The sequence below is a fragment of the Pteronotus mesoamericanus genome, unplaced genomic scaffold (genome assembly GCF_021234165.1).
Source record: "Pteronotus mesoamericanus isolate MK-2021 breed Mesoamerican mustached bat unplaced genomic scaffold, CSHL_Meso_final contig_203, whole genome shotgun sequence".
NCBI lineage: Eukaryota > Metazoa > Chordata > Mammalia > Chiroptera > Mormoopidae > Pteronotus > Pteronotus mesoamericanus.
Window position 1 is genome coordinate 764788 of NW_026555087.1, and position 24253 is coordinate 789040.

General features: G+C 66.2%; 3 protein-coding genes across 3 annotated transcripts in view; 1 reads left to right on the forward strand and 2 right to left on the reverse strand.

Annotated features, from left to right (window-relative positions):
• Window positions 1-3945: 3945 nt before the first annotated feature.
• Window positions 3946-12234, reverse strand: RNPEPL1 (arginyl aminopeptidase like 1). The gene is made up of 11 exons (XM_054570423.1): window positions 11676-12234; window positions 9137-9277; window positions 8599-8750; window positions 8059-8175; window positions 7663-7898; window positions 7302-7415; window positions 6866-6978; window positions 6665-6773; window positions 5483-5713; window positions 5255-5397; window positions 3946-4849 (listed from the first exon to the last, which is right to left on the reverse strand). Exons 1-11 carry the CDS (start codon window positions 12216-12218, stop codon window positions 4562-4564), a joined length of 2187 nt encoding a protein of 728 aa, XP_054426398.1. The 5' UTR covers window positions 12219-12234; the 3' UTR covers window positions 3946-4561.
• Window positions 12235-17250: 5016 nt separating this feature from the next.
• Window positions 17251-18148, reverse strand: DUSP28 (dual specificity phosphatase 28). The gene is made up of 2 exons (XM_054570424.1): window positions 17633-18148; window positions 17251-17485 (listed from the first exon to the last, which is right to left on the reverse strand). Exons 1-2 carry the CDS (start codon window positions 18023-18025, stop codon window positions 17366-17368), a joined length of 513 nt encoding a protein of 170 aa, XP_054426399.1. The 5' UTR covers window positions 18026-18148; the 3' UTR covers window positions 17251-17365.
• Window positions 18149-21787: 3639 nt separating this feature from the next.
• The window catches only part of ANKMY1 (ankyrin repeat and MYND domain containing 1), a 36918-nt gene continuing 34452 nt past the window's right edge, over window positions 21788-24253 (forward strand). Inside the window, exon 1 of the mRNA XM_054570430.1 lies at window positions 21788-21918. Within this exon, the coding sequence (XP_054426405.1) occupies window positions 21788-21918 (131 nt within the window). The remainder of the gene's footprint in view (window positions 21919-24253) is intronic.

Sequence of the window (24253 nt, forward strand, 5' to 3'; positions counted from 1 at the left end):
CCCTGTCCAGTAACACCCGGACAGGAGCGCGTGTCGGATGCGGGCCGCCCTGTGTAGCCCTGCGGGTGCTGGGGGAGTCACTGCAGACGGGGATCCTTCTGTCAGCTTGCTCACTGGTTTCTGAACAAAGGCTTTTCTGGACCTGGGTGGGTGGCGGTGATCTCAACACCCTGCCGTGATCCTATTAAAATGCCACTGAGATGCTGTGCTGGGCTGCCACGGGCAGCCTGGCCAAGCCCCGTGTTTAGAGGTCATTTCTCCATCGTGGGAGTTCCATTCTGACCAGCTGACTCATTAGAGATGCCTACAGGGGGCCCTTGGCACCAATCAAACTCTGCCAAGGACTCCCCACTTGGGAAGTGATGAAGAAGGGAGCCATTTGATGCAGAACAGCTCGATCACAACACAGCACGGCTGTGAGGCAGCCTTGGGACTGGGATCTTCTGTGGCTAAAGAACTTCGCCCTACTGGGACCATCAAAGGAACACCGCGGCCCAGGGACACGAAAAGCCCCATCTCTGAGCCCCGCGGAGCTGGCTTATATAGATAGAAGTCCCCGCCCCTGGTCCCTGATTGGCCTGCCCTTCTGTGAATTAACTGGTCCAAAAGGCACTGTCCTGATTGGTCAGAACGGAGCAATCCTCATTGGTTGGTAAAGTATGTGGGCAGCTCCAATGGGATGACAGGGAAGCTTCAGTCCTATTGGCTGACACAGGATTCCAGGAGCTCCTTTATAAGGGTGGCTCAGCGGGCAGGACAGCGCAGGGGGCAGGTCCAGGCCCAGGCTGGTGCTTGAGCCCGGGCTTGTCCTCCCTAAAAGGCAGAGACTGCTGTGCACAAAGAGCTTCTGGGCTCAGCATCTCTTAAATTTTAGGCGTCAGGAGCCCTCCTTAGACGGCATTTTCTTTCTCCAAGTCCACAGAGAGAAAGTGGGAAAAGTACGTAATAGCCTGAAGAGCTAACATCGGATTCTCCAAAGCAAAGGAGAGAGTGGCCAGGAAAAGACCTTGATGGGCGCACGGGTGGGGCGGGCGGACCAGGCATGGCTGCCGTGGGTGGCCTGGCCCTGGGGGGCGAGGGAGGCAAGGCCACGGCCGGAGCGGGCGAGGGCGCCCTGATCAATCTGAACCTTTTCCTGTGGCTTCGTCTGTCTCCCTGTGCCTCTCGGGCCTTCAGTAAGCCCTCTGACTTGACTTCTGCATACTTTCCCTTGTCAAAGTCCCTTGGCTGACCCTGGAGCACCTGTCTGGCCCTCCCAGCCCACACGTCCTGTCTTCGTTGAGAGCGTTTCCTGAATTCCCACTTTTAACAACCACCCCTCCCAACACAGCCAGGTCTCCGACTGGTTCGTTCCCGCTCCCTCTGCCCCAGCGCTGGCCCGCCTCGCAGTTCGTTCCCAGCCCCTGGCGTGGCGGAGGTGCTCACGCCCTGGGCTGCAGGCCTCTTCTGCTTCCTCTGCCAGCCAGCGGCTCGGGGGCTGGTCCGGTGCGTCGCGCGCGTGGCCCTCCCCGTGCTTCCCTGATTGCTCCCAAGGGTGGGTGAGCCAGGTCTTTAGGTCTGAGGTTCCCGGAGGTTCTGCCCCAGGTATCTGGCCTGGATCAGGGGGGCCTACGCCAGCAAGAGTAGGGGATGGGAGAGAAGCACCCGGGACGAGCCTGGACTGCGCAGGACGGGGCCTGAGGAACACAGGACGCCTTGTCGGGATCCCTGGCCCCAGACAGGCTGCGGACGGTGCAGGCCCCACAGGCAAACCCGCGGCTCCCTCGCCCTTCCCGGCTTCAGCCTCCCACCCTGCGTGGAGGAAGCCGTCTCCTCAGGGCCCCACCCTCCTGGGCCCCAGCAGATCTGGAGCTCGCGGCCCCTCCCGTGGACACCGCCCTCCTCTGCCTCCGAGCTCCGTTCTCTGTCCCCAAAACGCAGCTCTCGCCCAGGGTCCCGCCCTCAGCCCTTATGGGAGTTATTAACGCCATTTCTGTGCACGCGGCAGGAGTGGCTGAGTGAGGCTGGCGTGAACAGAAGGGGTGCCTGGCCCCCATGCGTCTCATCACCAGCGCGAGCCCCGCGTTCATCTGTGTGGCAAGGTGCCTAGAATGTCCGAGATGTCCTGTCCCCCCTCAGCACAGCTCCCTAGGGACCCGGTGATGGGGAGACCCCACCCCACAGCCGGCCTGACGTGGGCGAGCAGGAGTGACGGGAAGGCTTTGCAGTTTGAAGCGCTGGCCTTTCAGAGCGGGTCGCCGCCGCGGTGCCGCCCAGCCTGCCTGGTCTAGGCTGGACGTCCAGCACAGCAGGACGCGCGCTGCGGGGGGGCTGGCGGGGGCCCCTCGCGGGAAGCGGGGACGCTAGCAAGCTGTTACACAACCGCGGAACGTTTGGGAAAACAGCCGTGATGACTCGTGCGGCAGTGACGTCTCAAGAGCTCGGTCTGGTGGAGAAGTTGGGAAACAGGAGCGGTACAGGCTGCTCACAGGCTGGGTTGGGCAAGACACTGCCAGGAACAGACGGGCCGGGAGGTATTCCGGGTGGGCACGCGGGGAGGGGAGGAGTCGAGAAAGGCCAGGGAGGCCGGGACGCCCAGGCTGAGGGCAAGGCTCCCCCCGAGGGCAGCCGCAGCTGGAGCTTGTAGGGCAGCAGGGCTGTGGGCGCGGCCCCTCCTGTGGGGGCTGCCGAGAGCCGCTTCCCAGCTCTTCGGTCCAAAGGCGGGAGGGGCGGTGGGGGGGGCGCATGCTAGACCCACGGGGTGGAGCCCCCTCTCAGCCGCGACTGACCAGGGCGGCAGTGGCCCACGGGGCGGCCCCGAGCACGTGCCGAGAGCTGAGCCGCTGAAGACACCGGAGCCGGGACCAGAAGTGTGGCACGGCCTCGGCAGGGACGAGGCCGAGAAGCGCTGCGGCCCCCAAGGAGGGCTCTGGGGGCCGAGGAGCCAGGGCGAGGACGGACCCCTGAGCGCCCTGGACCGGGGCGCCCGCTCGGGGGCCGGCCCCCTTGTGGCTGTGCCTGAAAAGGCTCCCGGTGGCTGTGGGGCAGGTGCCGCCCGAAGCCTCCCGGGTCCCCCTTCTCAGCACCTTGCGGAGGCCTAGCTCCTGGCCCCCGTGCGGTGGATCCCCATCCTGCCCTGGTGCGGGGTGGGCACAGATCCTCATCCCTGGAGACCACAGAGGCCCTGGGCACGGGCTTGTGTCATGTTGGGGCCCTCTCCCGGGGAGGGGAAGGGAAGGCTGAAGTGCAGGGGAGTCACTGGGGTGTTGGGCAACCTAGGGGCCGGACGCGGAGGCGCGGGGTTACTGGCCCACCACGTCCGACCCTGCCGCGCCCCGGGCCCTTGTGAGGAGGGGCTGCGAGCCTGGCTCTGGCCAGCGGGACAGGTCACTCAGGCCCAGAGCAGGCAACCCCGGTATAAGAGCCGTGACTGGACACCGCCGCTGCCTCTGGCTTGAGCCCGGGCGCCGCCATGGGGACTCAGCGCTGCACCTCGGCTGCGGCCCACAGCTCCGCTGCCCTTCACGGTGACGCTGAGCACAGCCCCCAACCTGTCCCCGAGCCCCACAGTCTCTACAGGACCTGTGCTTGTGGCCATTACAGCCCCTCCGTCTTGAGTGTCTGAGACCAAACGCCCCCGTCGCTTCCTTCACTCATTTGTGACGGGGGCCATGGCCGAGCACGGCCCACGGTGGAGTGGCAAGTGCCTCCTGTGCTTTGGTGTCTGAGGGTCCAACGGGAGGTCCCAGAGGCCTGGCCGAGGGGATGGGGGCGTCGAGGGCAGCCTGCTGCTGGTCCTCAGACCTGGGGCTGCTGGGCAGAGCCAGGAGGGCCCAGAGCGGCTGGAGTGCAGAGCAAGACCCGAGGGCGGGGCCGCGAACTGCTGCTGACCCCCCGCCCCCAGGAGCTGCCGGGCGGACGTGGGGGACAGGCAGAGGGACGGGCAAGCTGGGCGGCCGTTTTCAGAGGGGAGGTTTAATGGGACGGTCACGGGGGCCCCGTCGCAGCGGTGCCCCGGGCGGCCGCGCTCTGAGTGCAGGGTCCCCAGGCCGCCCCCAGCACAGTGGGCCCGGGAAGCACCAGCACCACCTGCCCCATCCCCACGGGCACAGCGGCAGTGGCCCCAGCAGCCGCAAGACAGACGTCCCCGCCTGGGTCCCCGTGTTCCCTGAGGGGCTAAGGCTTTCCAGGGGCTCGTCCCCAAACGTCCATTCTCTCCTCGGTGTCCCCTGCCCCCACCCTGAGGGCACGTCTGTGTCCTTGTCCCTCTGCCAGGGGCCGGGGGCAGGGCTCTGCGGGAGGCACACGGTGGGGGCAGCGCAGCCCAGGCCTCCCGCAGGCGTAAGGCACAGTGTGGCGGTCGCCATGGGGCAGCACCCGGCAGCCAGTGTTGAGACAGGAGGACGTGGCGCGTGCTGGCCGCGCTGGGCCGGCAGTGCAGGGGGCTGAGGGGCCCGGCCTCGGCCGCGGCCGCGGGAGGTCCCTGGGGACGGCCCCAGGCGGCGCTCGTGGCCGGGGCGGACTTGCAGTCGTGGCAGGCCTGGGCCGCGAAGGCACAATCGTGGCGTCGGGGAGGTCGGGGCTAGGCAGACACGTCGACGTCCCTGAGAGAGATGGCGCCGCTGGGGGCCTCGTCCCCGAGCAGCAGGGCCGGGGGGTGCGCGTCCACCTCGGCGCCGGCGCCAGCACCGCCCTGCTCCGCGCCGGGCTCCGCGCCGGGGCCCAGGCCCTGGGACAGGATCTGCTGGATGGCCCTGCGCAGGTTGGGGTGCAGCCGGCCCTGCGTCTGGCAGAAGACCTCCAGGGCGAAGGACTTGAGGGTGCCGGTGCAGAGGTCCTCGTACAGTGGGATGGTGTACATGCGGGACATCTGCGGGCGCGGGGACGCAAGGTCATACTGGCTGTCCCCGGCCGCTCCCGCCAGCCCGCCGGCCCCGGGCCCACACTCTTGGCCCCTGCTGGCCTCAGACCCCACTCTAGGTCCTTCGCCAGGGAGCTTGGGCTGGGCCAAGAGGTCGCAGCCCCTGTGGGCCTGGGCCCTTGGGCCTCCGAGAGGCTCAGGCGCCCCCAGGCCCAGTGGGCCGAGGCCTCAGGCTCTGCCTGCCAGTCCACTCTGCGCATGGGCTGGCGCTGCCTGCACGCCTCCCGTGGGCCGCCTGCCCTGGGGCCACGTCTGCCCCTCCCCACTCTCCGGGATGCCCGGCCCGAGCGGCCCGACCGCAGGGCCGGTGAGGCGGTAGGGGCGGGACGGGCAGGGCCGGGCCGGCGGCCGCACCTGGCTCTCGAGGAAGCGCCGGACGCGGGGGAGGTCGGGGTAGTAGTCGTTGCGGACCACGATCTGCAGCCAGCGGATGCGGATCTCGGCGTTCATGGAGTCCAGCAGGGAGGAGTAGCACTTGGACAGGCTCGTCACCACCTCTGCAGGCGGGGGCAGGTCAGGGCCGGCCGACGCCCCATCCCCCCGCCCCCCTGCCCCGGGCTGCCCAGCCTCCGCGGGACCCACCCTGGGGCAGCGGGGACCCATCCAGGAGCCGGTCCAGGAACAGCGCCGTCTGGAAGGTCCTCCACTTGGAGATGTCGATGGCGCTGGCCGAGGCGGCCGCCTGGTCCAGCGGCGCCGCGGTCCACAGCTGGAAGAGGGCCTCCACGGGCCGGGTCAGGCTGGATCCCTGAGACAGGTCCGGCTCGGCCAAGGGCGGGCCCGTCGCGTTGAGCCAGCGCTCGAACTCCAGCCCTGCGGGGAGGTGCGATCTGGGGTCCCCTGGGCTGGGAGGAGCCACTGGGCAGGTCCGCCCAGAAGGCCCCAGAGCGCGAGGCTGCCCCCAGGTGTGACTGTTCCAGGGCCCGGGGCCCCCGGCGCAGGGGCAGTCGGGGGAGGCTGGGGTCAGCGCCAGCACCTGCCACATCGAGCCACCGGAGTGGCCTCTGTTGGGGCCCCGGGGAGGCCAGGAGGCTTGCGTTGATGACTGAGGGACCCCCCGGCCCCCCCCTTCTCCTGGGTGCAAGGCAACGGCAGCATTTGAAACTGGACCTTGGTACTAGAGTCGGGGTCCCTTCACCATGTCAGGGAAGTGACACCCCTGCTTTACAGCCCTGGTGCCAGGCAACTGGGGGCGTCAGCCGAGCCCGCCCCCCGACTCTGCAGTGCACCCCAAAGCCCATGCCGCACTCACCAAACCTTCCACAACAGGGTCACCGCACCCAGCCCCTGCGCGGCCCGCACTGCCGTCCGGCAAATCTCGGCCCCTCCGACGTGTCAGACCGCCCGGTCTCCCCTTCAGCCCTTGGGCCCGCGGACCCCCCGGGGCACCCCAAGGGGAGTCGCAGGCGCCGGGCTGCAGCGGCTCTGGGGCAACCCCCCTCCGCCCAGCCGCTCCCGCCCCATGCCCTCCGCACACCCGCTTCTACGCCCCCCGTCCTGAGTTTGCCTAAGCGGGTCGGCCGGGCCACAGTGCCACCTCCTCCTGGAAGCCCTCCAGACCTCATTGGGCTGGGAAGCACAGCCTCCTCTCTGTTTCCCTGGTCTCCCGGCCCGAGCCCTCACTGTCCAGCATGAACGTCTGGAGGAAGAACGATGAGCCCGCAGCGCAGAGGGCGCACCTGGGTAGCTGGGCCCCCACCCCTCGCACCCACCGCTGCCCCGGCGGGCCGGTCGGGGCACGTAGCGGGCGGCGGCGGGCCTCACCTGCCCGGCAGTCCACACTCTGCTCCTTCAGCTCCGGGAAGAAGCTCAGGAAGGAGTCCAGCAGGTCCTGGGCTACCACGCTGGTGAACTTGTACTTCTCCACATAGGCCTGTGGGGACGGGGCAGGGCTCAGCGGGCCGGGGCGGGGCCGGGGCGGGGCCGGGGCGCGAGGGGCAGGGCCTGTGCGGGGCAGCTGCTCACTCGTAGGAAGTCGTCGAAGCGCTGGGGGTCCCCGCAGAGCTGGGACAGGTAGTAGACGAAGCAGTAGCCCTTCTCGTAGGTGAAGAGGTTCATCAGGTGACTGGGGTTGACCCCTGAAACAACACCAGTTCTGGGTGGCACCCCACCTCTGGGCAATGGGGGGCCAGGAGGGTGGAGCAGGAAGGGCAGGGCCAAGGGCCGCCGCCCGACACACGCAGACGCCCTGGGGGTGCGGCGATGGGCTCCGCCAGCAAGGCCTGGGGCCGGCCGAGGGCCCCGCCGCCACGGACGGCAGCAGGAGCTCAGCGCCCAGGCGATGCGGCGGCGGGCTGCGGGGGCCTCCAGGGGCCTTCCGGGGGCTGGGGGCCCCCGGGCGGCCTTTGCAGGGCTTCAGCCGCGATGGGGACGAGCAAGCAGGGCCGGGGGTACAGGGTACCTGGCTCAAGCTTGACCTGCAGCTTGCTGACTGGGCTGTCCTCTCCGAGCAGCTTCATCTGCCTGTGCAGGGCGTCCAGGCGGAAGGCCGTCTCCAGGCAGGTGAAGGCAGCACCTGGGTGGCCATGGAGGCAGAGGCGGCGGGGGCGGGGCGGGGGCAGGCCTGAGCCACGGGCGGCCACGAGGCTGTCCCCCCCACCCAGAGCCTTGGGAGCTGACCAAGGCCACCCCCGCGGACACCGTGGAGCAGGGGGCAGGGGCTCCCACCCTGGAGGCCGGGCAGGGCTGGCACCCCACCCGTCTGCCGCGCCCCGCCCCACCCCGCCCCGGGTCGCCCGCCCGGGGCCAGCCCCAGGCAGTACCGTAGGTCTCAGTGGTGATGCGGCGCTGGGCGTAGGTGGCCAGGCCCTCGCTCAGCCACATCTCCTCCCACGTGGCGTTGGTGACAGCGTTGCCAAACCAGCTGTGGGCCACCTCGTGGATGACGTCGATGACCAGGAACTCATCGCACTCCAGGATGGAGGAGATGACGAAAGTGAGGCAGGGGTTCTCCATGGCCACGATGGGGAAGGAGGGGGGCAGGAAGACGATGTCGTACCTGCGGGGGGCGGTAAGAGGGCTGGGGTGCCTGGGGGGCGCGCGTCCGTCCCCCCCACCCGCGCCATGGAGGTCAGTCAAGGGCCACTCCTCGGGGGTTGGGGACTCGCCCTCCGACCGGCCCTTCTGCACGGCCAGGGCTCGCGGGCGCCTGGACGTACCTGCCCCACATGTAGGGCCCGTAGAGCCGCTCGGCAGCGCTTAGCCACTGCTCCACCGCACCCGACAGCTTGCTGGCGGCCAAGGGCAGGAGGCACGGCTCGGCCCACACGCGGCTCCTGTCACGCGCAGAGCGGGGGCGGGGGCGGGGGGCGCTGAGGCCGCCCGCCCCGCCCCCTCCAGGCCCTCCCCTGCTCTGGGCTCCGGGGCCACCCATGCCTCCTCCACCCGGGCTGAAGGCCAGCCCCCTGCCCCCCACGGCTGCCGCGCAGGCCCTCTTGGGGCAGGGGCCCAGCAGAACCCCGAGCGGCCGCCCCGCTCCTTTTGTCTCTTGAGTGGAAGGAGCCGCGTGGGCTCGGGGAGGGTGCCGGCTGGTTGGAAGCCAAGGCGGCCCAGTCTGGGCATGTGTGGGGCAGAAGGGCCCGGCGGCGCGGCCCAGGCCACAGCAAGGAGGCAGGGCCGGTCCCCACAGCACGGGGTCTCCCAGCCCGAGCCCCAGGCAGCGGCTGTAGGACACAGGACGCAGGACGCGGAGGCTCTACCTGGGCCCGATGTCTGCTGGCTGCAGGTCCCCGGCCACCAGGGCCACGAGGTAGGCGGGCACGGGGTGCTCCATGTGGAAGTGGTAGACACCTTCCTCCTCCACGAAGGTGCTCTGGGTAGCGCTCATCAGCACCTGCACCCCCAACGGGGCCTGCACGCGGGAGCCCCACCCGTCAGGGCACCCCCACCCAGGCCGGGAAAGCCCACACCTGTGGAGGCAGCCCACATGCCCCCACAGGGCACCCCGCGCCGAAGCGTCCTCGCCGGGGAGCCCCGTGGCCCCGCCCTGGGCCCCACAACCCGGGCAGGGAGCCTGTCACCCCCATCAGAGCTAAGTCCCGGTCTGCGAACCGCGTGCCCTGGGTGTGGGCTGCCACCCCGAGCCCCAGGGGCGGGGGCCCCGTCCGTGGGACCGGCCACCCCATGTGAACCCCCGTGCACCCCAGGGCCGGGCGCCCAGCTGACGCAGCCCCTCCCCCGAGCAAGGAGGGCGGGGTCCCTGCGGGGCAGCGACTGGGGGCCAGGCGGGGCGCAGACCTTGACCACGGCCGAGTAGGTGCACTTGACAGCAGGCGTGTCAAAGCAGGGGAAGAAGGAACGGTTGCACACGGAGTGGCCCTGGGTGAAGACGAAGGGCTTGGCGCTGCCGTAGGTCAGCTCGGGGTCCAGCCACCAGATCTGCGGGGGGCGGCGGGCGGTGTCAGCGGCGGGCGGCGTCAGCGGGCGCCCTCCGCTCCCCAGGGGACGCCAGGACACCCGGGGCCACGGGGGTGCAGGTCACTGTCGCTGACCCGCCCCCGGGCAGGCTGGGCCGCGGACCCAGAGTGGCGCCTGCACTATGTCGGCAGGGCCGGCCCTCCCTCCAGGCGGCGGGACGTGCACCGGGAGCCGCCAGGCCCCTTGGCCCAGCCTCCAAAGGGAAACCGAGGCACAGCCGGGACACCCGAGCCCAAATTCTCACAGGCCGGCGACGCGTCCGGCGTCAGCCCCGAGAGGGGGTCCGGCACGTGGAAGGGCAGAACCAGAGCCTCCCGAGGGCGCCCCCGGAGCGCGCACGCCCATCCCGGGGGCGTCTGGGGCGCCCTGGCAGCGGACCCCAGGCCAGGGGACGGCGGGCGGTGAGCCGAGGCCGGGCCCTCGAAGAGGACGGCCCGGACGGAGGTGTCCGTGCCGGGGGCACCGGGGACCGATGCCGCAGTGGCTGCTGCCACCGGCTGCCCACCCGCAGGCGGCGCTGTCTCCCTGGCAGACGCCTGCGAGCACGCGTGGCTTTTTCGAGGTTCGCCTTAGCTGCCGCCCCTGTTCCCTCACCACGGGCTGCCTGCAGCAGGAGGCCTGTTAAAAATGCAGATTCCTGGGCCCCACCCCAAAAGGCTCCCGGCTGGGACCCAAGAATCCACATTAAGGAGACACCCCACAGTGACACCTGCTGCAGGGAGCCCTCGGCCCACGCTGGGGACAGGCCCCCAGACTCCCTTCACCCCCACCGCCGCCGCCTCTCACGCTCCCCTCCCCGCCCCTGTGGCCCTCCACGGGGTCCACGCAGCTCAGCCTCCTGTCCCCACTACCCACGTCCACCTCTCCGCCTCCCAGAGACCCACGGGGTTGGGGCAGGCCCCCAGGCAGGCAGGACCCGCCCAGAGGGGCCACCCTCCGGGCGCACCGAGCCCCAGGGTGCACGGGGCCGGGAGCAGAGGCACAGGTGCCAACGGGTCAGGGGGGCCGTGGAGCAGGACTACGGGCGCCAGGCTCCGCAGCGGGGGCGGACGGCTGCCCTTGCTGGCAGGTGCTGGTGTCCAGGAGTGGGGCGCAAGGGGCGTGGGCCCAGAGTCAGCAGCCCCTCGGGCTGCCTCCCAGGGAGCTGCATCCTCGCCTGGCTCAGGGACAGGCTGAGGGATCGGGCCCTGGGCCCCACGGCACCCCCAGGGGACGGTGGGCACCGAGGCGAGTCGCCAGCCCTGGAGGCCCACGGCCCGGGGGGACCGCGCCGCCCCTCCCTGCCCCCGTACCCCAGAGCCCCACAGAAAGCCCAGGGGCAACGGCCACCCTTGCTGGCCCGGCCCCATCCCCCGTGGGCTGTGGAAGGCCCTGGTGCCACCATTCAGCCGGTCCTGGGCCCCGGGTGCACCAGACAGAGGGGCTCTGCGTTCCCGTGCGCAGGTCGGGGAGCGACACACCGCCTAGACCTCACTGCCGGGTCGCCAGGCCACCTGAGCCAGCTGCCAGGCCAGCCCAGCCGGCCCGGGTCTGTCTAGTTTGGGCTTCCGGCCTGACGCCTCAGCACCACCTGTCCGTCACCCTGTCCATTCGCGTGCCGTGGGCAGTGACAGGGATCTCCACGGGACGTCTGTGTTGTCTCTCTGTATGTGTGTGTGTGTGTGGAGTCACATGTGTGCAGTCCACACGGGCGCCCAGGGCCGTCTGGCTTTTCTGGCAGAGCCTCTGGGGCAGTGGGAGCTCTGGGCCCCAAGTCCTGCAGAGCCCACGCGTGTCTGCTGGGGACATGGGCCACTCAGCCACAGCTTCCCATCAGTCCTCGTCCTGGAAGCCCAGGGCGTGAAAGCCAAGCTGACCTCAGCCTCCCGCTCCGCCAGGTCTGCCCCTGGCGCCACCTCCGGAGAACAGACCTGGTGCCCATAAGTCCTCGGAAGGCCCAGGTCTCACGGAGGCCCTTCCACAAGCGACACTGTGGGCTGCCCCTCAGTGCCAGGCTCCGGCAGGTTCACAGAGAGGCGAGTGCCTCCCGAAGCCGCCCTGCCTCTGCACACCTGGAAGGAGGGGCTTCCCTTGGTGGCCTGCTGTTCCCGGTCCCCACCAGCTGCTGGGGCAGCACCTTGGCGCTCACTCGGTGCAAGGCTTCTAAGGGCTCCCCAGACAGCAGCTGGGGTTCAGGGAGGGCGCCTGGGCCGGCTTCCAGGACCAGAGGGGGAGTGCCTGGTGAGAGGCCAGGACCCCCACCCTCCGGGCCAGACCGCCTCGGCTCCCGGCAGGTGCCCCGGTCTCGGGTCAGCCTGGCAGCGCGGCGACGACCCCGCCTGCCTGGCCCGCCGCTCTTAGCCCCCCTGGCAGGACTCACGGCAGGGGCGTCAGTCGAGGTGTAGCGCAGGATGACCTGGAAGGGCTGGTGCGCCTGCAGCTCAGGCGGCAGCGTGACGGTGAGCGAGGAGCCGTAGTCAGTGAACGGGTCCACCCTGAAGGCCAGCGGGCCGCAGGCGGACTCGGCGCCGCCGGGTGCCTCGGGGAAGGCGGGCAGAGGGGGCGGGGGCGTAGGCCCGGGTCCGGGAGCGGCGAAGGCAAAGGCGCAGGGCGGCTCGGCGGCGGCGGCGGCGGCGGCGGCGGGGGCGCGGCGGAAGGCGGCCGAGTGCAGGCGCAGGGCCGGGTGCGTGTCGAGCACGAGCGCGCGGGGCGCGGGCCGCAGCGCGCACAGCTCGAGCACCAGGCAGCCGGCCAGCTCGCGCGTCTCGGGCCGCAGCTCCAGGCCCAGCTGCAGGTGGCGGAGCCGGAAGAGCTGCGCGCTGGAGGCCGAGGCCACGTCCAGGGCGGGCGGCGGCTCGGGCGGCGGGCGGGCGGGCGCGGCCTCGGCGCCGGGCGCCTTGCGGCAGCAGCATTGCGCCGCCATGCCGTCGCGCTAGGTGAAATCCATGGGCGGCGCCGCGCCGGGCCGCGGGGAGCCGGCGAGGGGTGCCGGGCAGCGGCGACGGCGGCGGTGGGGCGCGGGCACAACAGGAAGTCGCGACGGGAGCCGCCCGGCCCGGCCCCGCGCCGTGCGCCGCCCCGCTCCGGCTCCGCCTGACCGCCGCCGGGGGCGCTGTGCGCTGGGGACCGGGTGGCCGGGCGCTGAGAGCCGGGGACCGAGTGTCCCGGGGCGCTGTGCGTGGGGAACGTGTGCTCGGGGCGATGTGAGCCAGGGACCGGGTGGCCGGGGCGCTGTGAGCCGAGGGAACTGGGAGCGGGAGAAGCTCTGTACGAGTGGCCGGACGCTGTGCGCGGGAGACTGGGTAGTTGGGAGCACTGTGCGCGGGGTCAGGAGACTGGGCGCTGTGCGCGGGGCGGCAAGGGGATGGCGGGCCCTGTGCCAGGGGCGGGGGCGCTGTGCGTGGGGGTGCAAGGGGTAGTGAGCTGGGATCTGGGGACCTCCGGGCCATTGTGCTCGGCGGACAGGGGCGCCCTGGAGCCAGGAGGCCTCCCTGCCCTGTGCACTTCCTACGTGGCCCGCCAGAGAGACCCCAGCAGGCGCTGCCCCCTCAGAGCCGTTGGGGGCCAGGTCCCCGGGGCAGTGGCTGCTCCGTGAAGCTGGGAAGTGTAGTGTCGGGAGCTCCACAGGATTCACACGCCGGGGGCTGAGGGAGCGATTCCCTTATTCCCCCAGATCACACCCCCGTGAGACCAGTGGCTGTGTGGTCGGCCACGCGGTGTGAGGGGGAGCTCAGGGCTGTGCTGTCAGATCGGGTGGCCGTCAGCCTTGTGTGGCTATTTAGGTTTGAATTAAAATGAGAGGTTCGGCTCCTGGGTTGCCGAGCCTGTTCCAAGGTCTCCGTGGGTGTGTGTGTGTGGAGTGCGTGCGTGGCTGGTGGCAGCCACACTGGATGCAGCCCGTATCCCGTCCTGGAAGGAGGTTCCGCTGGAGAGAGCTGCCCGACGGTGGGCGGGGCCCTAGAGTCAGGTGGGTTGGGAGGTGAGGGCTGGACCAGTAACAGGCCTGCAGGCCCCCATCCCACGTGGGCGGGCCCTGGGCTCGGAGGGGACGCTGCAGACCAGGCAAGACGCCCAGCGAGGGAGTGTCAGGCAGACCCTGAAGCCGTGGCGTGAGAGGGGCCACCACGACGTCGCGGTCAGCGTCGCGTGGGAACGCGGGGCCTCCCCTGGAGAGCACCCAGAGCCCTGCGCGCCTCTGCCTGGCCCGGCTGCTGAGTGGCGAGGGGTGTGGGGCGGCCTGAGGCACCGCGCTTGACCTTAGCATCATCCCTGGGTAGCGCTGAATCTTCTGGACTCAGTGTCCCCTCCTGTAACCATGCGATCGTGCCTGCCCTCCCCCTGTGGGGGTGGGAAGGGGGTCGAGAGGGAGGACAGGTGTCCGCTGACGCAGAGCATGTTCACGGAGGCAGGTCCCCGTGTGCCAGCTTGGCTCAGGGACACAGCCTCTCCCTTGGGGCCCCCACCCCACACGCACGAGGAGCCCAGCGTTCCTGCACTCACCTGTCGGAGGGGTCCGTCCAGGCCAGAGGCCCCAGAGGGAGAGGCCTGGGGTCTGGCCAGCCCTTCCTGCCCTCGGGGGCCCAGTGCCTGCCTGGGTGGCAGGGGCCCCGTGGTGCAAGGGCGGTGCTTGCCGTGGCCCTGCAGGCTGACCAGCCTCACCGAGCTCCATGCCCAGGCCGGCAGGGCGGGGGCAGTGGGGCTCCATGTGGGCACCGGCGCCAGCCCACCCCGCCCTCCCTCAGGCCGGTCAGCCGGCCGCCTGGGCCGAGAGCGAGTTACATCAGGGGCATCTTGCCCTGCTGGCTGGTCCTGCGGACTCGGGGGCCAGGGCCCCCCGCCCTCTCCTGGAGGGCCCTGGGTATGTCCTGTGGCCAGGTCTGCACCCGGGGGTCAGGTGGGGCAGCCTTGCTGGTCCAGAGGAACTGTTACCTCCTTGGGGTTACCCCGGGGGGGTGCCTTCCATCCCCACTTATGTAAAAAGCCAAGACAAGCCAGTCTGGAAGGAACACGCAGACCTGTTCTGAAGTATTAATGCCAGCCCATAGGCACTGGCAGACTGCGAAGCCCACAGCAGACAGCTTCCCTCCGCCCTGCCCCCGTCCCGACAGAGCCGGGGGGCAGCCGTGTAGCTCTTGGCCCATGCGGACCCAACCAGGGCAGGCAGACGTGGGAGTCCGGCTGCTGAGCCGGGGCCTCCCCCCTAGGAATTCTCACTCTCTAGTCTCTATCTGGCTGGCCGGGTGTGCTGAAGCAGACGACGCCCCACCTACACCCCACCCTGCCCTACTGCACCTGGCCTGGGCACCCCGTTTCAACGGGCGGGCTCCAGGGAGGAGTATGGCTCCCTGGCCTCAGCTGCCAGGGGGCAGAAGTGGAGGCGAGGGCTTCCTGGAGGAAGGGGCATTCAGGTGGTGCTGTTGTTCTTTGGACAGAGGTTTTGGGGATAATTGGATCCCTGGCAGGAACCACAGTCGGATGATTCTCAGAACAGAACGGGTGGGATAAGAAGCTGATGCGACCCACAGATGCCCTTCCAGCTGGCCAGGGCTCTGTCATCTCTGCGCCCTCGCCCCCAGGGCCGGGTCAGCAGGTTAGGGGCCCTGCCATCAGACATGCCATGAGGAGGGGTCAGCTGCGGCCCGCAGGGTGGCTGCCGGGGCTCTGGTCCTTGCCCCGAGCCCCCGGCTGGGCGAATCACTCAGCTCCCGAGGCTACAGGTAGAGCCCCAGGGGCTCTTGCCAGGGAGAGAAGGTGGCACAGACCCCCGTGGGGTGGACCGAGTGGCCTGGGGGAGCACGCGGCGGCCGCTGAGCCTTCATCAGGGTGGTAGGGTCGGGTTACAGCTGCGGCTGCGGCTCTCAGGGACGGGGGCCTGGCCTGGCGACCCGGAGCAGGGCTGGGTGTGGCATTCCGAAGGATGACATCGTTCCTGTCGCAGGAGCGAGCGCCTGGGAGGGGGTGGCCCCTGTCACAGCCACACGTGCCCCACTCAGGGTGAGCTTCCCGTTGCCACAGCCCTGGGCTCTGCTGGGGCAGATGTCTTTGTTCCCAGGTAGGATGCGTCCACCTGGGGACACACCCTGTTCCCTGGGATGGGAGGCTGAGTCACCACCGCACACCTGAGGCATCAGGCAAGTCAGGGCTGCTCTGCTGGGGGGAGGGGCTGGCCCTGGCTCCCCAGGGTTCGCTGCTACTTGCTGGGGATCAGGGGAGCAGGCTGGAGCTCAGGCTGCTCTCTGACGCCACCCGCATAGAGAGGGAAAGGAAGCGGAGGGCACAGCCCCAGCGCAGGCAGGGCCACTCAGGGCCTTGCAGGGTGACAGCTCATCCCACCAGGAAAGGCCAGCACCAGTGAGGGGCTGGCAGAGGGTGGGGGCGGGGGGGTGGCGTGAAATGGGTAGCAGAAAGGAAAATGATAAATACAAACGACAGTTATTTTATTCATTGTCTCCTATGTGCTTCTATATATTAACCAGGAACTATATCTAGTCTCTGCAATTCACGCTAAACCCTGAGAAAGAAGATAACTGCTAAGAAGGGCTCCTGGTGGTTGGCTGGGCTCAAACAAACAAAAATAAACCCGGAGCTCAGCAGCCACTTCCACAGAGGGGTTCTCATGCAAACCACACTTGGTGTGAAAACCTCCCTTGCCCTGAGCTGCCGCCTGGATGGAGCCCCGCCCTCTGAGCAGCCCTTATAAAGGAGTTCCTGGAATCCTGCGTCAGCCAATGATACTGCGGCTTGCCCCGTCCAATCAGGTGCACAGCCCTTACCAACCCAGGTGGCTCTATTCTGACCAGTCCGGATAAGTGCCCTTTGGACCAATCAAACCGAGAGGATCTGGAACCCTTATCTGCATGTGGGGGGACCAGGGGCGGGCCTCCTGCCCATATAAGCCGCCCCCGCCCCCGAGTGCCATTTCTCTTTCTCCCCAAGACTGAAAGCTACTTCCCGGGGCTGAGCTCAAATCTGAAAGCTGTCCCGCTGAGCACAGAGCAGCCAAGCAGAGCTTGGAGGAGCCGAGCAGAGAGGGGCCTGGCCCCAGGGCCACCGTGCAGTCACTGTTTGAAAACAGCTGCGCTGTGTGGTAGTTGAGCTGTTTACCAAGAATAGTTTCCTCCTTGGCCGCACCCCAGGTTGGGGTTCCTGTTGGCATTTAATTGGCACTGCTGGCCACATGAGTTGCCCAGTTTTCCCTTTTCTTCTTCCCACTCTCTTATGTAAGTGGTGGTGACGGTGCCCTGGCTGGCGTTGCTCAGTGGGTTCGGTGTTGTCTGCAAACTGAAAGGCCACCGGGTCAATTCCCGGTCAGGACATAGGCCTGGGTGGCAGGCCAGGCGCCTGGGTGGGGTGTGAAACAGGCAATCGATTGACGTTTCCCTCTTTTTATCCCTCTTCCCCCCTCTCTAACAATAAACAAGAATCTTTTAAAAAAGTAAGGTGTGCATGGCGATAAGTTTTCCAGGACCACCTTTAGGCCACAGGATGTCCAGGTGAGGTGTGTGTGACCAGAACTACCCCTAGTACACACGCTCCGGTGCACGGGTGGCTGCCGGACACCCAGCGTGGGCTCAGGACTGTTGCTGAAACCGGCACATAAGTAAGGCATGAGGTGGGTGTGCTTGGCAGTTTGTCACAGCCTTGCACCCTCAAGTCCGCACCACGCAGCAGCTACAAGTCTGGACACCACGGGTGCTCGCCGGCCCGATCCTGCGCTGGGTTCAGAGACCTCAGACGGGGCCACTGCGAGGCTGGAGAAAAGCCGCTGTGGCTGGGCAGGGGGCAGGCACGAGGCTGCCGGCAGCCGCAGGCGTCCTGCCAGCGTCGCCCTCGTCCCAGCGGCCCGGGAGCCAGCGGCAGGGTGGCGGACCTCTGTGACCCTTGAACTTCCTCATCTCCTGACCTTGGCTCCCGGTCTTGATGTCCCTGTAAGATGCTTTTCCGCTTCAAGTTCAGGAGGTTTTGACCTTCCTTGCCCAGCCCTGTCTAATAAGCGAGGGGAGTGCATGGACTACCTCACCCCAGGAAACTCGGAGCCCCGGCTTGGGGGTTGGACTGAGCAACCAGGGCTCACTGTCCGGAGGGCGCCGCGGGCAAGCGGGACCCGGACCGCAGGGCCTCCTCGTACTCCCGGAGCTGAGACCAGAATCCCGGGTTGGGCTCGGCCACGGGGCGGGCGCTCTTCACGGTCTGCAAACAAGGGGATTAAATTAAGCTCTGCGCAGCGCTCGGTGCCAAAACCACAAACGTCCTCCACTCCTGCGCCCCGCCCCTCCAGGAAGACTCGCTCCCACGAGCGGCTCCGCCCCGCCCCGCCCCACCGGAAGGCCCGCCTACCTGGAAGGCCTGCTCCAGGCTGAGGCCACGGTGCCGCATGAGGTAGGCGGTGCAGACGGCGGCCGAGCGGCTGCGGCCGTTCTTGCAGTAGACGAGACAGGCGCCGCCGGCGCGCACTGCGGCCTCCATGGCGGCGCATGTGGGCTCCAGGTGCGCCAGCAGGTCCTCCGCCGGGTCGTCGAACACGGGCACGCGCAGCTCGGCCACGCCGGGCGCGCGCGGCCCGGGCTGCTGGCGCGAGACGTTGACGCACAGGGTGACGCCCGCGCGTGCCAGCTGCTCCGTCTGGGACGCGGCGCGCGAGTTCCCGAGGAAGAGCGAGGGGGCTACGTGCACAAACGGCGGCGAGGCGACCTCGAGACTCCCGAGGCATCCGGCTCGTCCCGAGTCCATGACCGGCGCTCGGGCGGCTGTCCCGGGGGGTCTACATCCGTTCTGTCGGATGGGGGGGGCGCCCCGGGCCCCGAAGACCTCCAAGGGTCGCCGGGGCGTGCAGGATCGGGGCTGTGCACCAGCGGGCCCGCCCACAGGACCCTGGGCATTCCTCATTGGTCAGGCCCTGCGGCCCCTTCTCTGATTGGCTGCCAGTGGGAGTCTGGCAGCCGTTCCGCGAGGCGGGTCTTCTAGAGCTGCAGGTGTAGGTCCCTGGGACCCAGGGAGGTTTCATAGACGGGGACAGCTGCGCTGGAGTCTGTCCAGCGGGCGGGCCAGCGGGGCTGGAGGAGGGGTGGCTGCCGAGGAGAGCAGCGGGTTTTAGGCAGCAGGCTGCAGCAGGCACACCGACGCCCCGCGAGGGTTTGTAACACGCAGTGCCTGGCCATTTGGTCAGGGGCACTGACCTTAGATTGTCCAATTAAAAAAATGACAACAGCCAACACAACAACAGTCCGGTGTTAATAAATCAAAATACCTGTTTTTTGTCAGATGGGTGCTGCGGAGTTTTAGTAGTTAGTGTATGCGCGCCATGAGATGACGGGTGGAAAATCGCTAGTGTGGCAGAGCAGAGGGCCCTGCCGCGGATTCCCGTCCGGACCCTTATCCGTACCCTTATCCGTACCCTCCGTGTCTAGTTGGTGAGCTACCTAGTTTCGTGTATTTTTTTTTAATTTTTAGAGGGAGGGAGGGAGAGAAACATCATTTACCTCCCAACTGGGGACGCAGTCCACAACCCAGGCATGTGCCCCAACTGGGAATCGAACTGGCGACCCTTTAGTTCGAGGGATAACGCCCAACCCTCCGAGCCACACCGGGCAGGGCGGTTTTGTGTGTTCTTCATGACTCCTTCCTGTTGAACTGCATTGACGGCTGAGATGCCCTTGAGTACAGCTTTATGCTTATTCGTTCTGTTCCCTGCTTCCTAATAAATTGCCCTTTGTAGTTTATGCATTTTATTTTTTATCGTAAAACACTGTTCATATAAATAAAGCCATTTACCACGAACTGTTCATCATTTCTTTCTAGACCAGTACTTCTGTTGTTTGTATTTTTCATAGTTTTTAACTTCTTGGGACATCTCTGTAACTTTAAAAAAATCAATGCCATTTAATGTCTGCACAGTTGCCTCTTCAGTAAGATTCGTTGAAAAGACCTCTTCAATAGATTATTTTTCCCTAATGACCAGTACCTTTCAGGGAATGGTTTCAGTGAAAAGTAGCCATCTTGAAGTCTTGCATATATTTATTTAGTTGCAATTTCAATTTTATTGTAATAGTAGTAGAAGGTTTTTCTGATTCCTCGCCATTGTTTACGTAAGATTTGCACTCAATGCTACCAGAGATTCCCCTCCAGTGTGGACCCCACCACCCCTACACACACACGTAGTGCGGGATGAGCCCGACAAAATGAGCCTGTGCAATCCCTCTCTGGGGACCTTGGTCCTCTTCATTCCAGCTGCAGCCACCGAGCATTGGTAACTGCCCGATCTTTCTTGCGACCTGGGGCTCCCTTGTGAGCGAAAGACTCACATACTGGTCTGCAGCCAGGCCTTCATCCGCTGCAGGTCCCCACGTCACCTACAGAGGCCCGCCCAGAACCCACTTCTCTCTTCTGTCCTGGGGGCAGACTCGACGTTTCTGAGTTGGGGAGGCAGTGGGGTTCCCATTTTCCCAAGCTCATGGGAGCCATTGAAGTAGATTTTCTTGTCTCCCAGCTCCAGAAGGGACCCCTGGTTATACATGCAGCCAATCAGTAAAGCTGTTCTCCCGTGATTGCTTCATCGAGGTGTTACCGAACCCCACCAGAAGGGGGCTCCTACCGCGGGCTGCCCATCAGGCAAGTCTCCAAAAGACGGGAGTTCAACGGGGAAGAAAGGAGCCTTTCATTTAACGGCAAGTTTCTGCCTAAAACATCTGGGTAACAAAAGTGAGGGGAAAGGGAACGTCAGAGTATGACACAAATGCGTGTCATTGCAACTACGACGTCGGTTCGAGAACTGAAAATAACAACAGAGATCTGTTCACAGGGCTGCCTGTTATCGCCGGGGCACTGGAAACAGCGGCGAGTTCCTGCCTCAGAGCCGCTCCCTCTAAGGCACCCACAGGAAAGCCACCCTGCCGCCCTCGGCCAGCTCAGTTCAAGGTCGCGCCGGGAACCTCTCCTCCCACCCAACGTGTCGTGAACGTGGGTGGCCCAGTGGCCTCCCGTCGCGGTTGGTAACCCTCCTTGGCAGTAATAGGGGCTTTGTACATGCAATGAAGTCACACTGGATTGAACCAAGTGACGAGCGTCCTTATAGAGAGAGGAAGGTTGGGAGGCCCGAACACGAAGGAAGGAACACCTCCTGTTGGTTTACGCCGCCCGGTTTGTGCCACTTCGTTCTAGCAGCTTTAGGAAACTCATACATCACCCAACACGAAAGCTGTTTAAAAATATTTCTGGCAAATCTGACAATTCGGTGAGATTGGAAAAACAAATCTAAATTCTAAAATGTGGTCCCGGTGACCCTGGATGGCCCCCTCCTCGTGTTCCCGGCCTGGAGGGTCAGGACGAGTCTGATCAAACACTGGCTTTACCGCCACCTGGGGCACGTTGACCCACCCAAAGGCGTGCCTGTTTCCTCGGGGCTCTGCTCGGGAACCGTGGTAGCATTTCGCGCTATGTCCCCGGGGCGCCCTTAGCCCGGAGGCTAACAGCGTCCTCCGGGGGACACTGAGCTCCGTTGCGGGGAAAGACTGCCCTGCCGCGTCCCCGCGCTCTCGCGGGGCTCATATAAGCCAACAGCGCTCGCGGACGTGCGGGGCCGCCGCGGGGTGGGAAGGTGTCACCGGCGGGAGAGGGGGATGGGGTCAAGGGGCAGGGAGCCCCGTGAGGTCACAGAGGGCCACGGCTAGGCCCGACCTCTGGACACCGGGGGGCGTGTCCGGGCTCAGCGGGGCGCGTCTGTGGGCGTGTACGGGCGAGGCCGGGCGGGGGATTGGCTGAGGCCGAGAGCCGCGCCTGGGCGGGGCCCGTCTCCAGGGCAACCCGACGCTCTCGGGCTCCAGCGAGGTACAAGGTGGAGACTGGCCGGCGCGGCGGCGCGGTTGGCGGATCCGGGGCGGTCGCTGCGAGCTCTCCGAGCCTCGGTGCGACCCCGTGGCAGGGGCGCGACCGCGATCCCTGCGGGGAGGCAGCGAGTCGCGGTGAGTCGAAGTGGAGGGAGGTCTCCGAGCTCCACAGAGGCGGCATGGGGGCCTGTGCCTGGGGGGAGCGGAGAGGAGATTTGGGGCCCCACGCGCATGATGGGCTATGAGTTAGGGGTCGGGTGGAGGCCATGACCTCGCGCCCGGCCCCGCAGCCCTCGTGGGCGGACTCCCGAGGTCCCCGGAGAACGGGGAGCCCTTTGTGCCCCCAACTCGGGCAGCTGGCCGGCGCCGGACTAGCCCCGCCGCATGGCTCTAACTAGAGGCCGTGGGAAGGAGGCCCGCCGGCTCTTTCTGTGGCTCCCACCCCCACGAAGGGACAGGAACACCCTCGGAGCTCTGGTGAAGCTTCCCCCGGGGCGGGGGGGGGTTCTAACAAGATGTTGGGGGGCCGCGGCCTGGGGCCCGGTCCGGTTGGGGAGGGGCCCGTTTCTCCGAGACCGATGGCGCTGTGCCCTGTTAGGGGGCGCCTGCCGGAAGCTTCGAGAGCTAACGTGGGTCTCGGGCTCTGCCTGCAGGTACAAAGGCGAGAGACATGGAAGGGGGCTACTCCTCGGACTCACTTTACAAAGCCCCAAACGGCGGCCCGCTGGAGGGGAGAGGCAGCGAGCCTGCTGCCTCTGAGGACCCAGAAACCTGGGCGAGCTCCCTGCTCTTTGCCAAAAGGTGCGAGGGCCCTTCTGTAGGGACATCTGCCTCTGACACTGGGGACTCGCCAGAGCTGGACCCAGCTTTGGGACAGGTGTTAAGAAATCGCTCTAAGTTATTTTATCCCTCAAAAAACGAGTCTCTGGAGAAATGGAAAGACCTCGATGGTGTATCAAAAGCCAGTGAGGAGAATCACCGTAATGGGAGACTGGGCCCGAGCCCGGCCTTTACCCCTTCCTTCTAGCCTGCCCGCCCTGTCCCTGCCTTGCCCCTCCCTGCCTCAGGGACACTTGCCTTAGGGGCTCTGGGTCCGCACAGCCTCTTCCCAGGCCGCCGTTGCCCTGAGAGCCGACCCGCGGCCAGCCCGCTTTGGGCCAGGCACTGCCCTCCGGAGGTGGCCCTGACATCTGAAGGGGGACCACCCTGTCACCCTGTTGTATTTGCCCCTGGTATGGACTGAGCTGTGGTCCCCAGCCCTGAAGTGCCTATGTTGAAGCTCTAACCCTCAATGGGATGGTATTGGGAAAGGGGGCTTTTGCGGGGCCAATGGGTCACATGAGGTTATGAAGGTGGGGCCCCATGGTGGCATTACTGCCCTTCTAAGAAGAGGAAGAGACGGACTAACAGCTTTGCTCCGCACCAAGAGAGGACCCAACGGGGCCGACCTTCACGGAGAAGCGAGTCCGCGGGCACCCCGACCTCAGACTTCCAGCTTCCGGAGCTGGGAGCGATGCCCGTCCGTGGTGTAAGCCCCGCCCATGCTGTTTGCGATAGCCACTGGAGAGCCTGACATTGTCCCCGCTGAACAGAGGAGGAAACTGAGTCACAAGGGAGTAGGAAGACTGTCTGGTTGCAGAGCCGAGTGGCCAAGCTCTCGCCTGCCTTGCCAGCTCTTTCCAAAGAGCCCGCAGGGGCCTTCCAGGCGGATTGGTTGCAGCGGTGATTTCCTTGCTTGATCTCAAAATCATTTTCATTTATTTTTATTCTTAGGAAAATATTTGAAAATTTCTAGTTCTCTTATTCTCATGGTCAGTTATTTGTCCTCATTATCACTGTTCTTTAATTGACAAGTAATGTCTGTGCCACGCAGAAAATGAGAAACTGCTGGTGTGCTGGTTTGCTAGGACTGTAGCAAAGACCACAGGCTGGTGGCTTAGGCAGCAACTCGCTGTCCTCGGTCCTGAGGCCTAAGACCGGGGGGCAGGCAGGGCTGCCCCTTTGAGGGCGTGGCGGGGTGCGGGGGCAGGCCTCCCCCGCATGCAGCCAGCTGTCTTCTCTCCGCAGATGCATCCTCACACTGTGCGCTCTTCCCTGTCCCAACTTCCTCCTTTTATAGGGCAACGGTCACGCTGGATTAGGGGCCAAATAAAGTCACATTGTGCGGTTCTGGAGAGGCAGGACTTCAACATAGGAATTTTGGGGGGTGAGGGCACAATTCAACCCACATGTAAGCAAAAAAAAAAAAAAAGCAAACAAACAAATAAAAAATCAAAGCATATCTGAGCCCCCGGACTTCATGACCGTTGCATGTGGGTATCTGTCTTTCTTGGCTTCTCCCTGCAGACCTGTAACAATGTGGCCAGTAGAGATCCTTGTGTTTGCAGCAGCCCAATCCCTGCTCGTTGGGGGGTGCTTCGGGGCTCTGTGGCTCATGGCTGGCATGTGAGGGCCATCTGGTGGAGGGAGGTCAGAGTCTGAATGTCCCCGTGCCGTGTGCAGCCTGGCAGCAGGGCCGGTCTAGAGGACAGACACCCCGAAGCAGCGTACTGCAGAGAGGTGGGGAGGGGGTGTGTGCTGTGCAGAGGTGGGTCCGCGCTTGAGTTGGGACTGTACTTTTGTTTATTTGTATTTTTTTAAAGATTAAGGATTGTATTTATCTTTAGAGAGGTGAAGGGAAGGAGACAGGGAAACATCCACATGTGGTTGTCTCTTGCGCGCCCCCCGCTGGGGACCTGGCTCACAACCCAGGCCTGTGCCCTGACTGGGAATCAAACTGGCGACCTTTTGGGTCGCAGCCGGCACTCAGTCCACTGGGCCGCCCCGGCCGGGGCAAGAGCAGACAAGAGGCAGCCCGCCTGGCAGACGTCCCCTGCCCCCTCTGGGTGCGCGCTTGCTCGCTCCTGGGTCCCCAGCAGCTGCTCAGGCTGCTCCTCTGTCGTCCCTCCTCTGGAGCCTGTGCTCCTAGTTCTGGGCATAGGTCACTCTGCCAGAGTCGGTCCAGGCTCCGTCCCCTTCCCAGCTCTGCCAGCTCGGGACGGGAGAGCCTGCAGGGGGCGCCCGGGCAGGCAGCCGACACCAGGCTGGCCCAGCGCGCGGCTGGTGCGAGGCAGCCGTCGGTCCTCTGCCCGGGCTG

Bases quoted from the DNA above. Each gene is read 5' to 3' on its own strand.
- RNPEPL1 (XM_054570423.1), bottom strand. From the start codon at position 12,218: ATGGCGGCGCAATGCTGCTGCCGCAAGGCGCCCGGCGCCGAGGCCGCG. The intron at 9,278-11,675 runs GTGAGTCCTGCC...CGCCCCCCGCAG, and splicing joins CCTCGACTGACGCCCCTGCC to ATCTGGTGGCTGGACCCCGA. The intron at 4,850-5,254 runs GTGCGGCCGCCG...CCGCGCCCGCAG, and splicing joins GGCGCTTCCTCGAGAGCCAG to ATGTCCCGCATGTACACCAT.
- DUSP28 (XM_054570424.1), bottom strand. From the start codon at position 18,025: ATGGACTCGGGACGAGCCGGATGCCTCGGGAGTCTCGAGGTCGCCTCG. The intron at 17,486-17,632 runs GTAGGCGGGCCT...CCTTGTTTGCAG, and splicing joins GCCTGGAGCAGGCCTTCCAG to ACCGTGAAGAGCGCCCGCCC.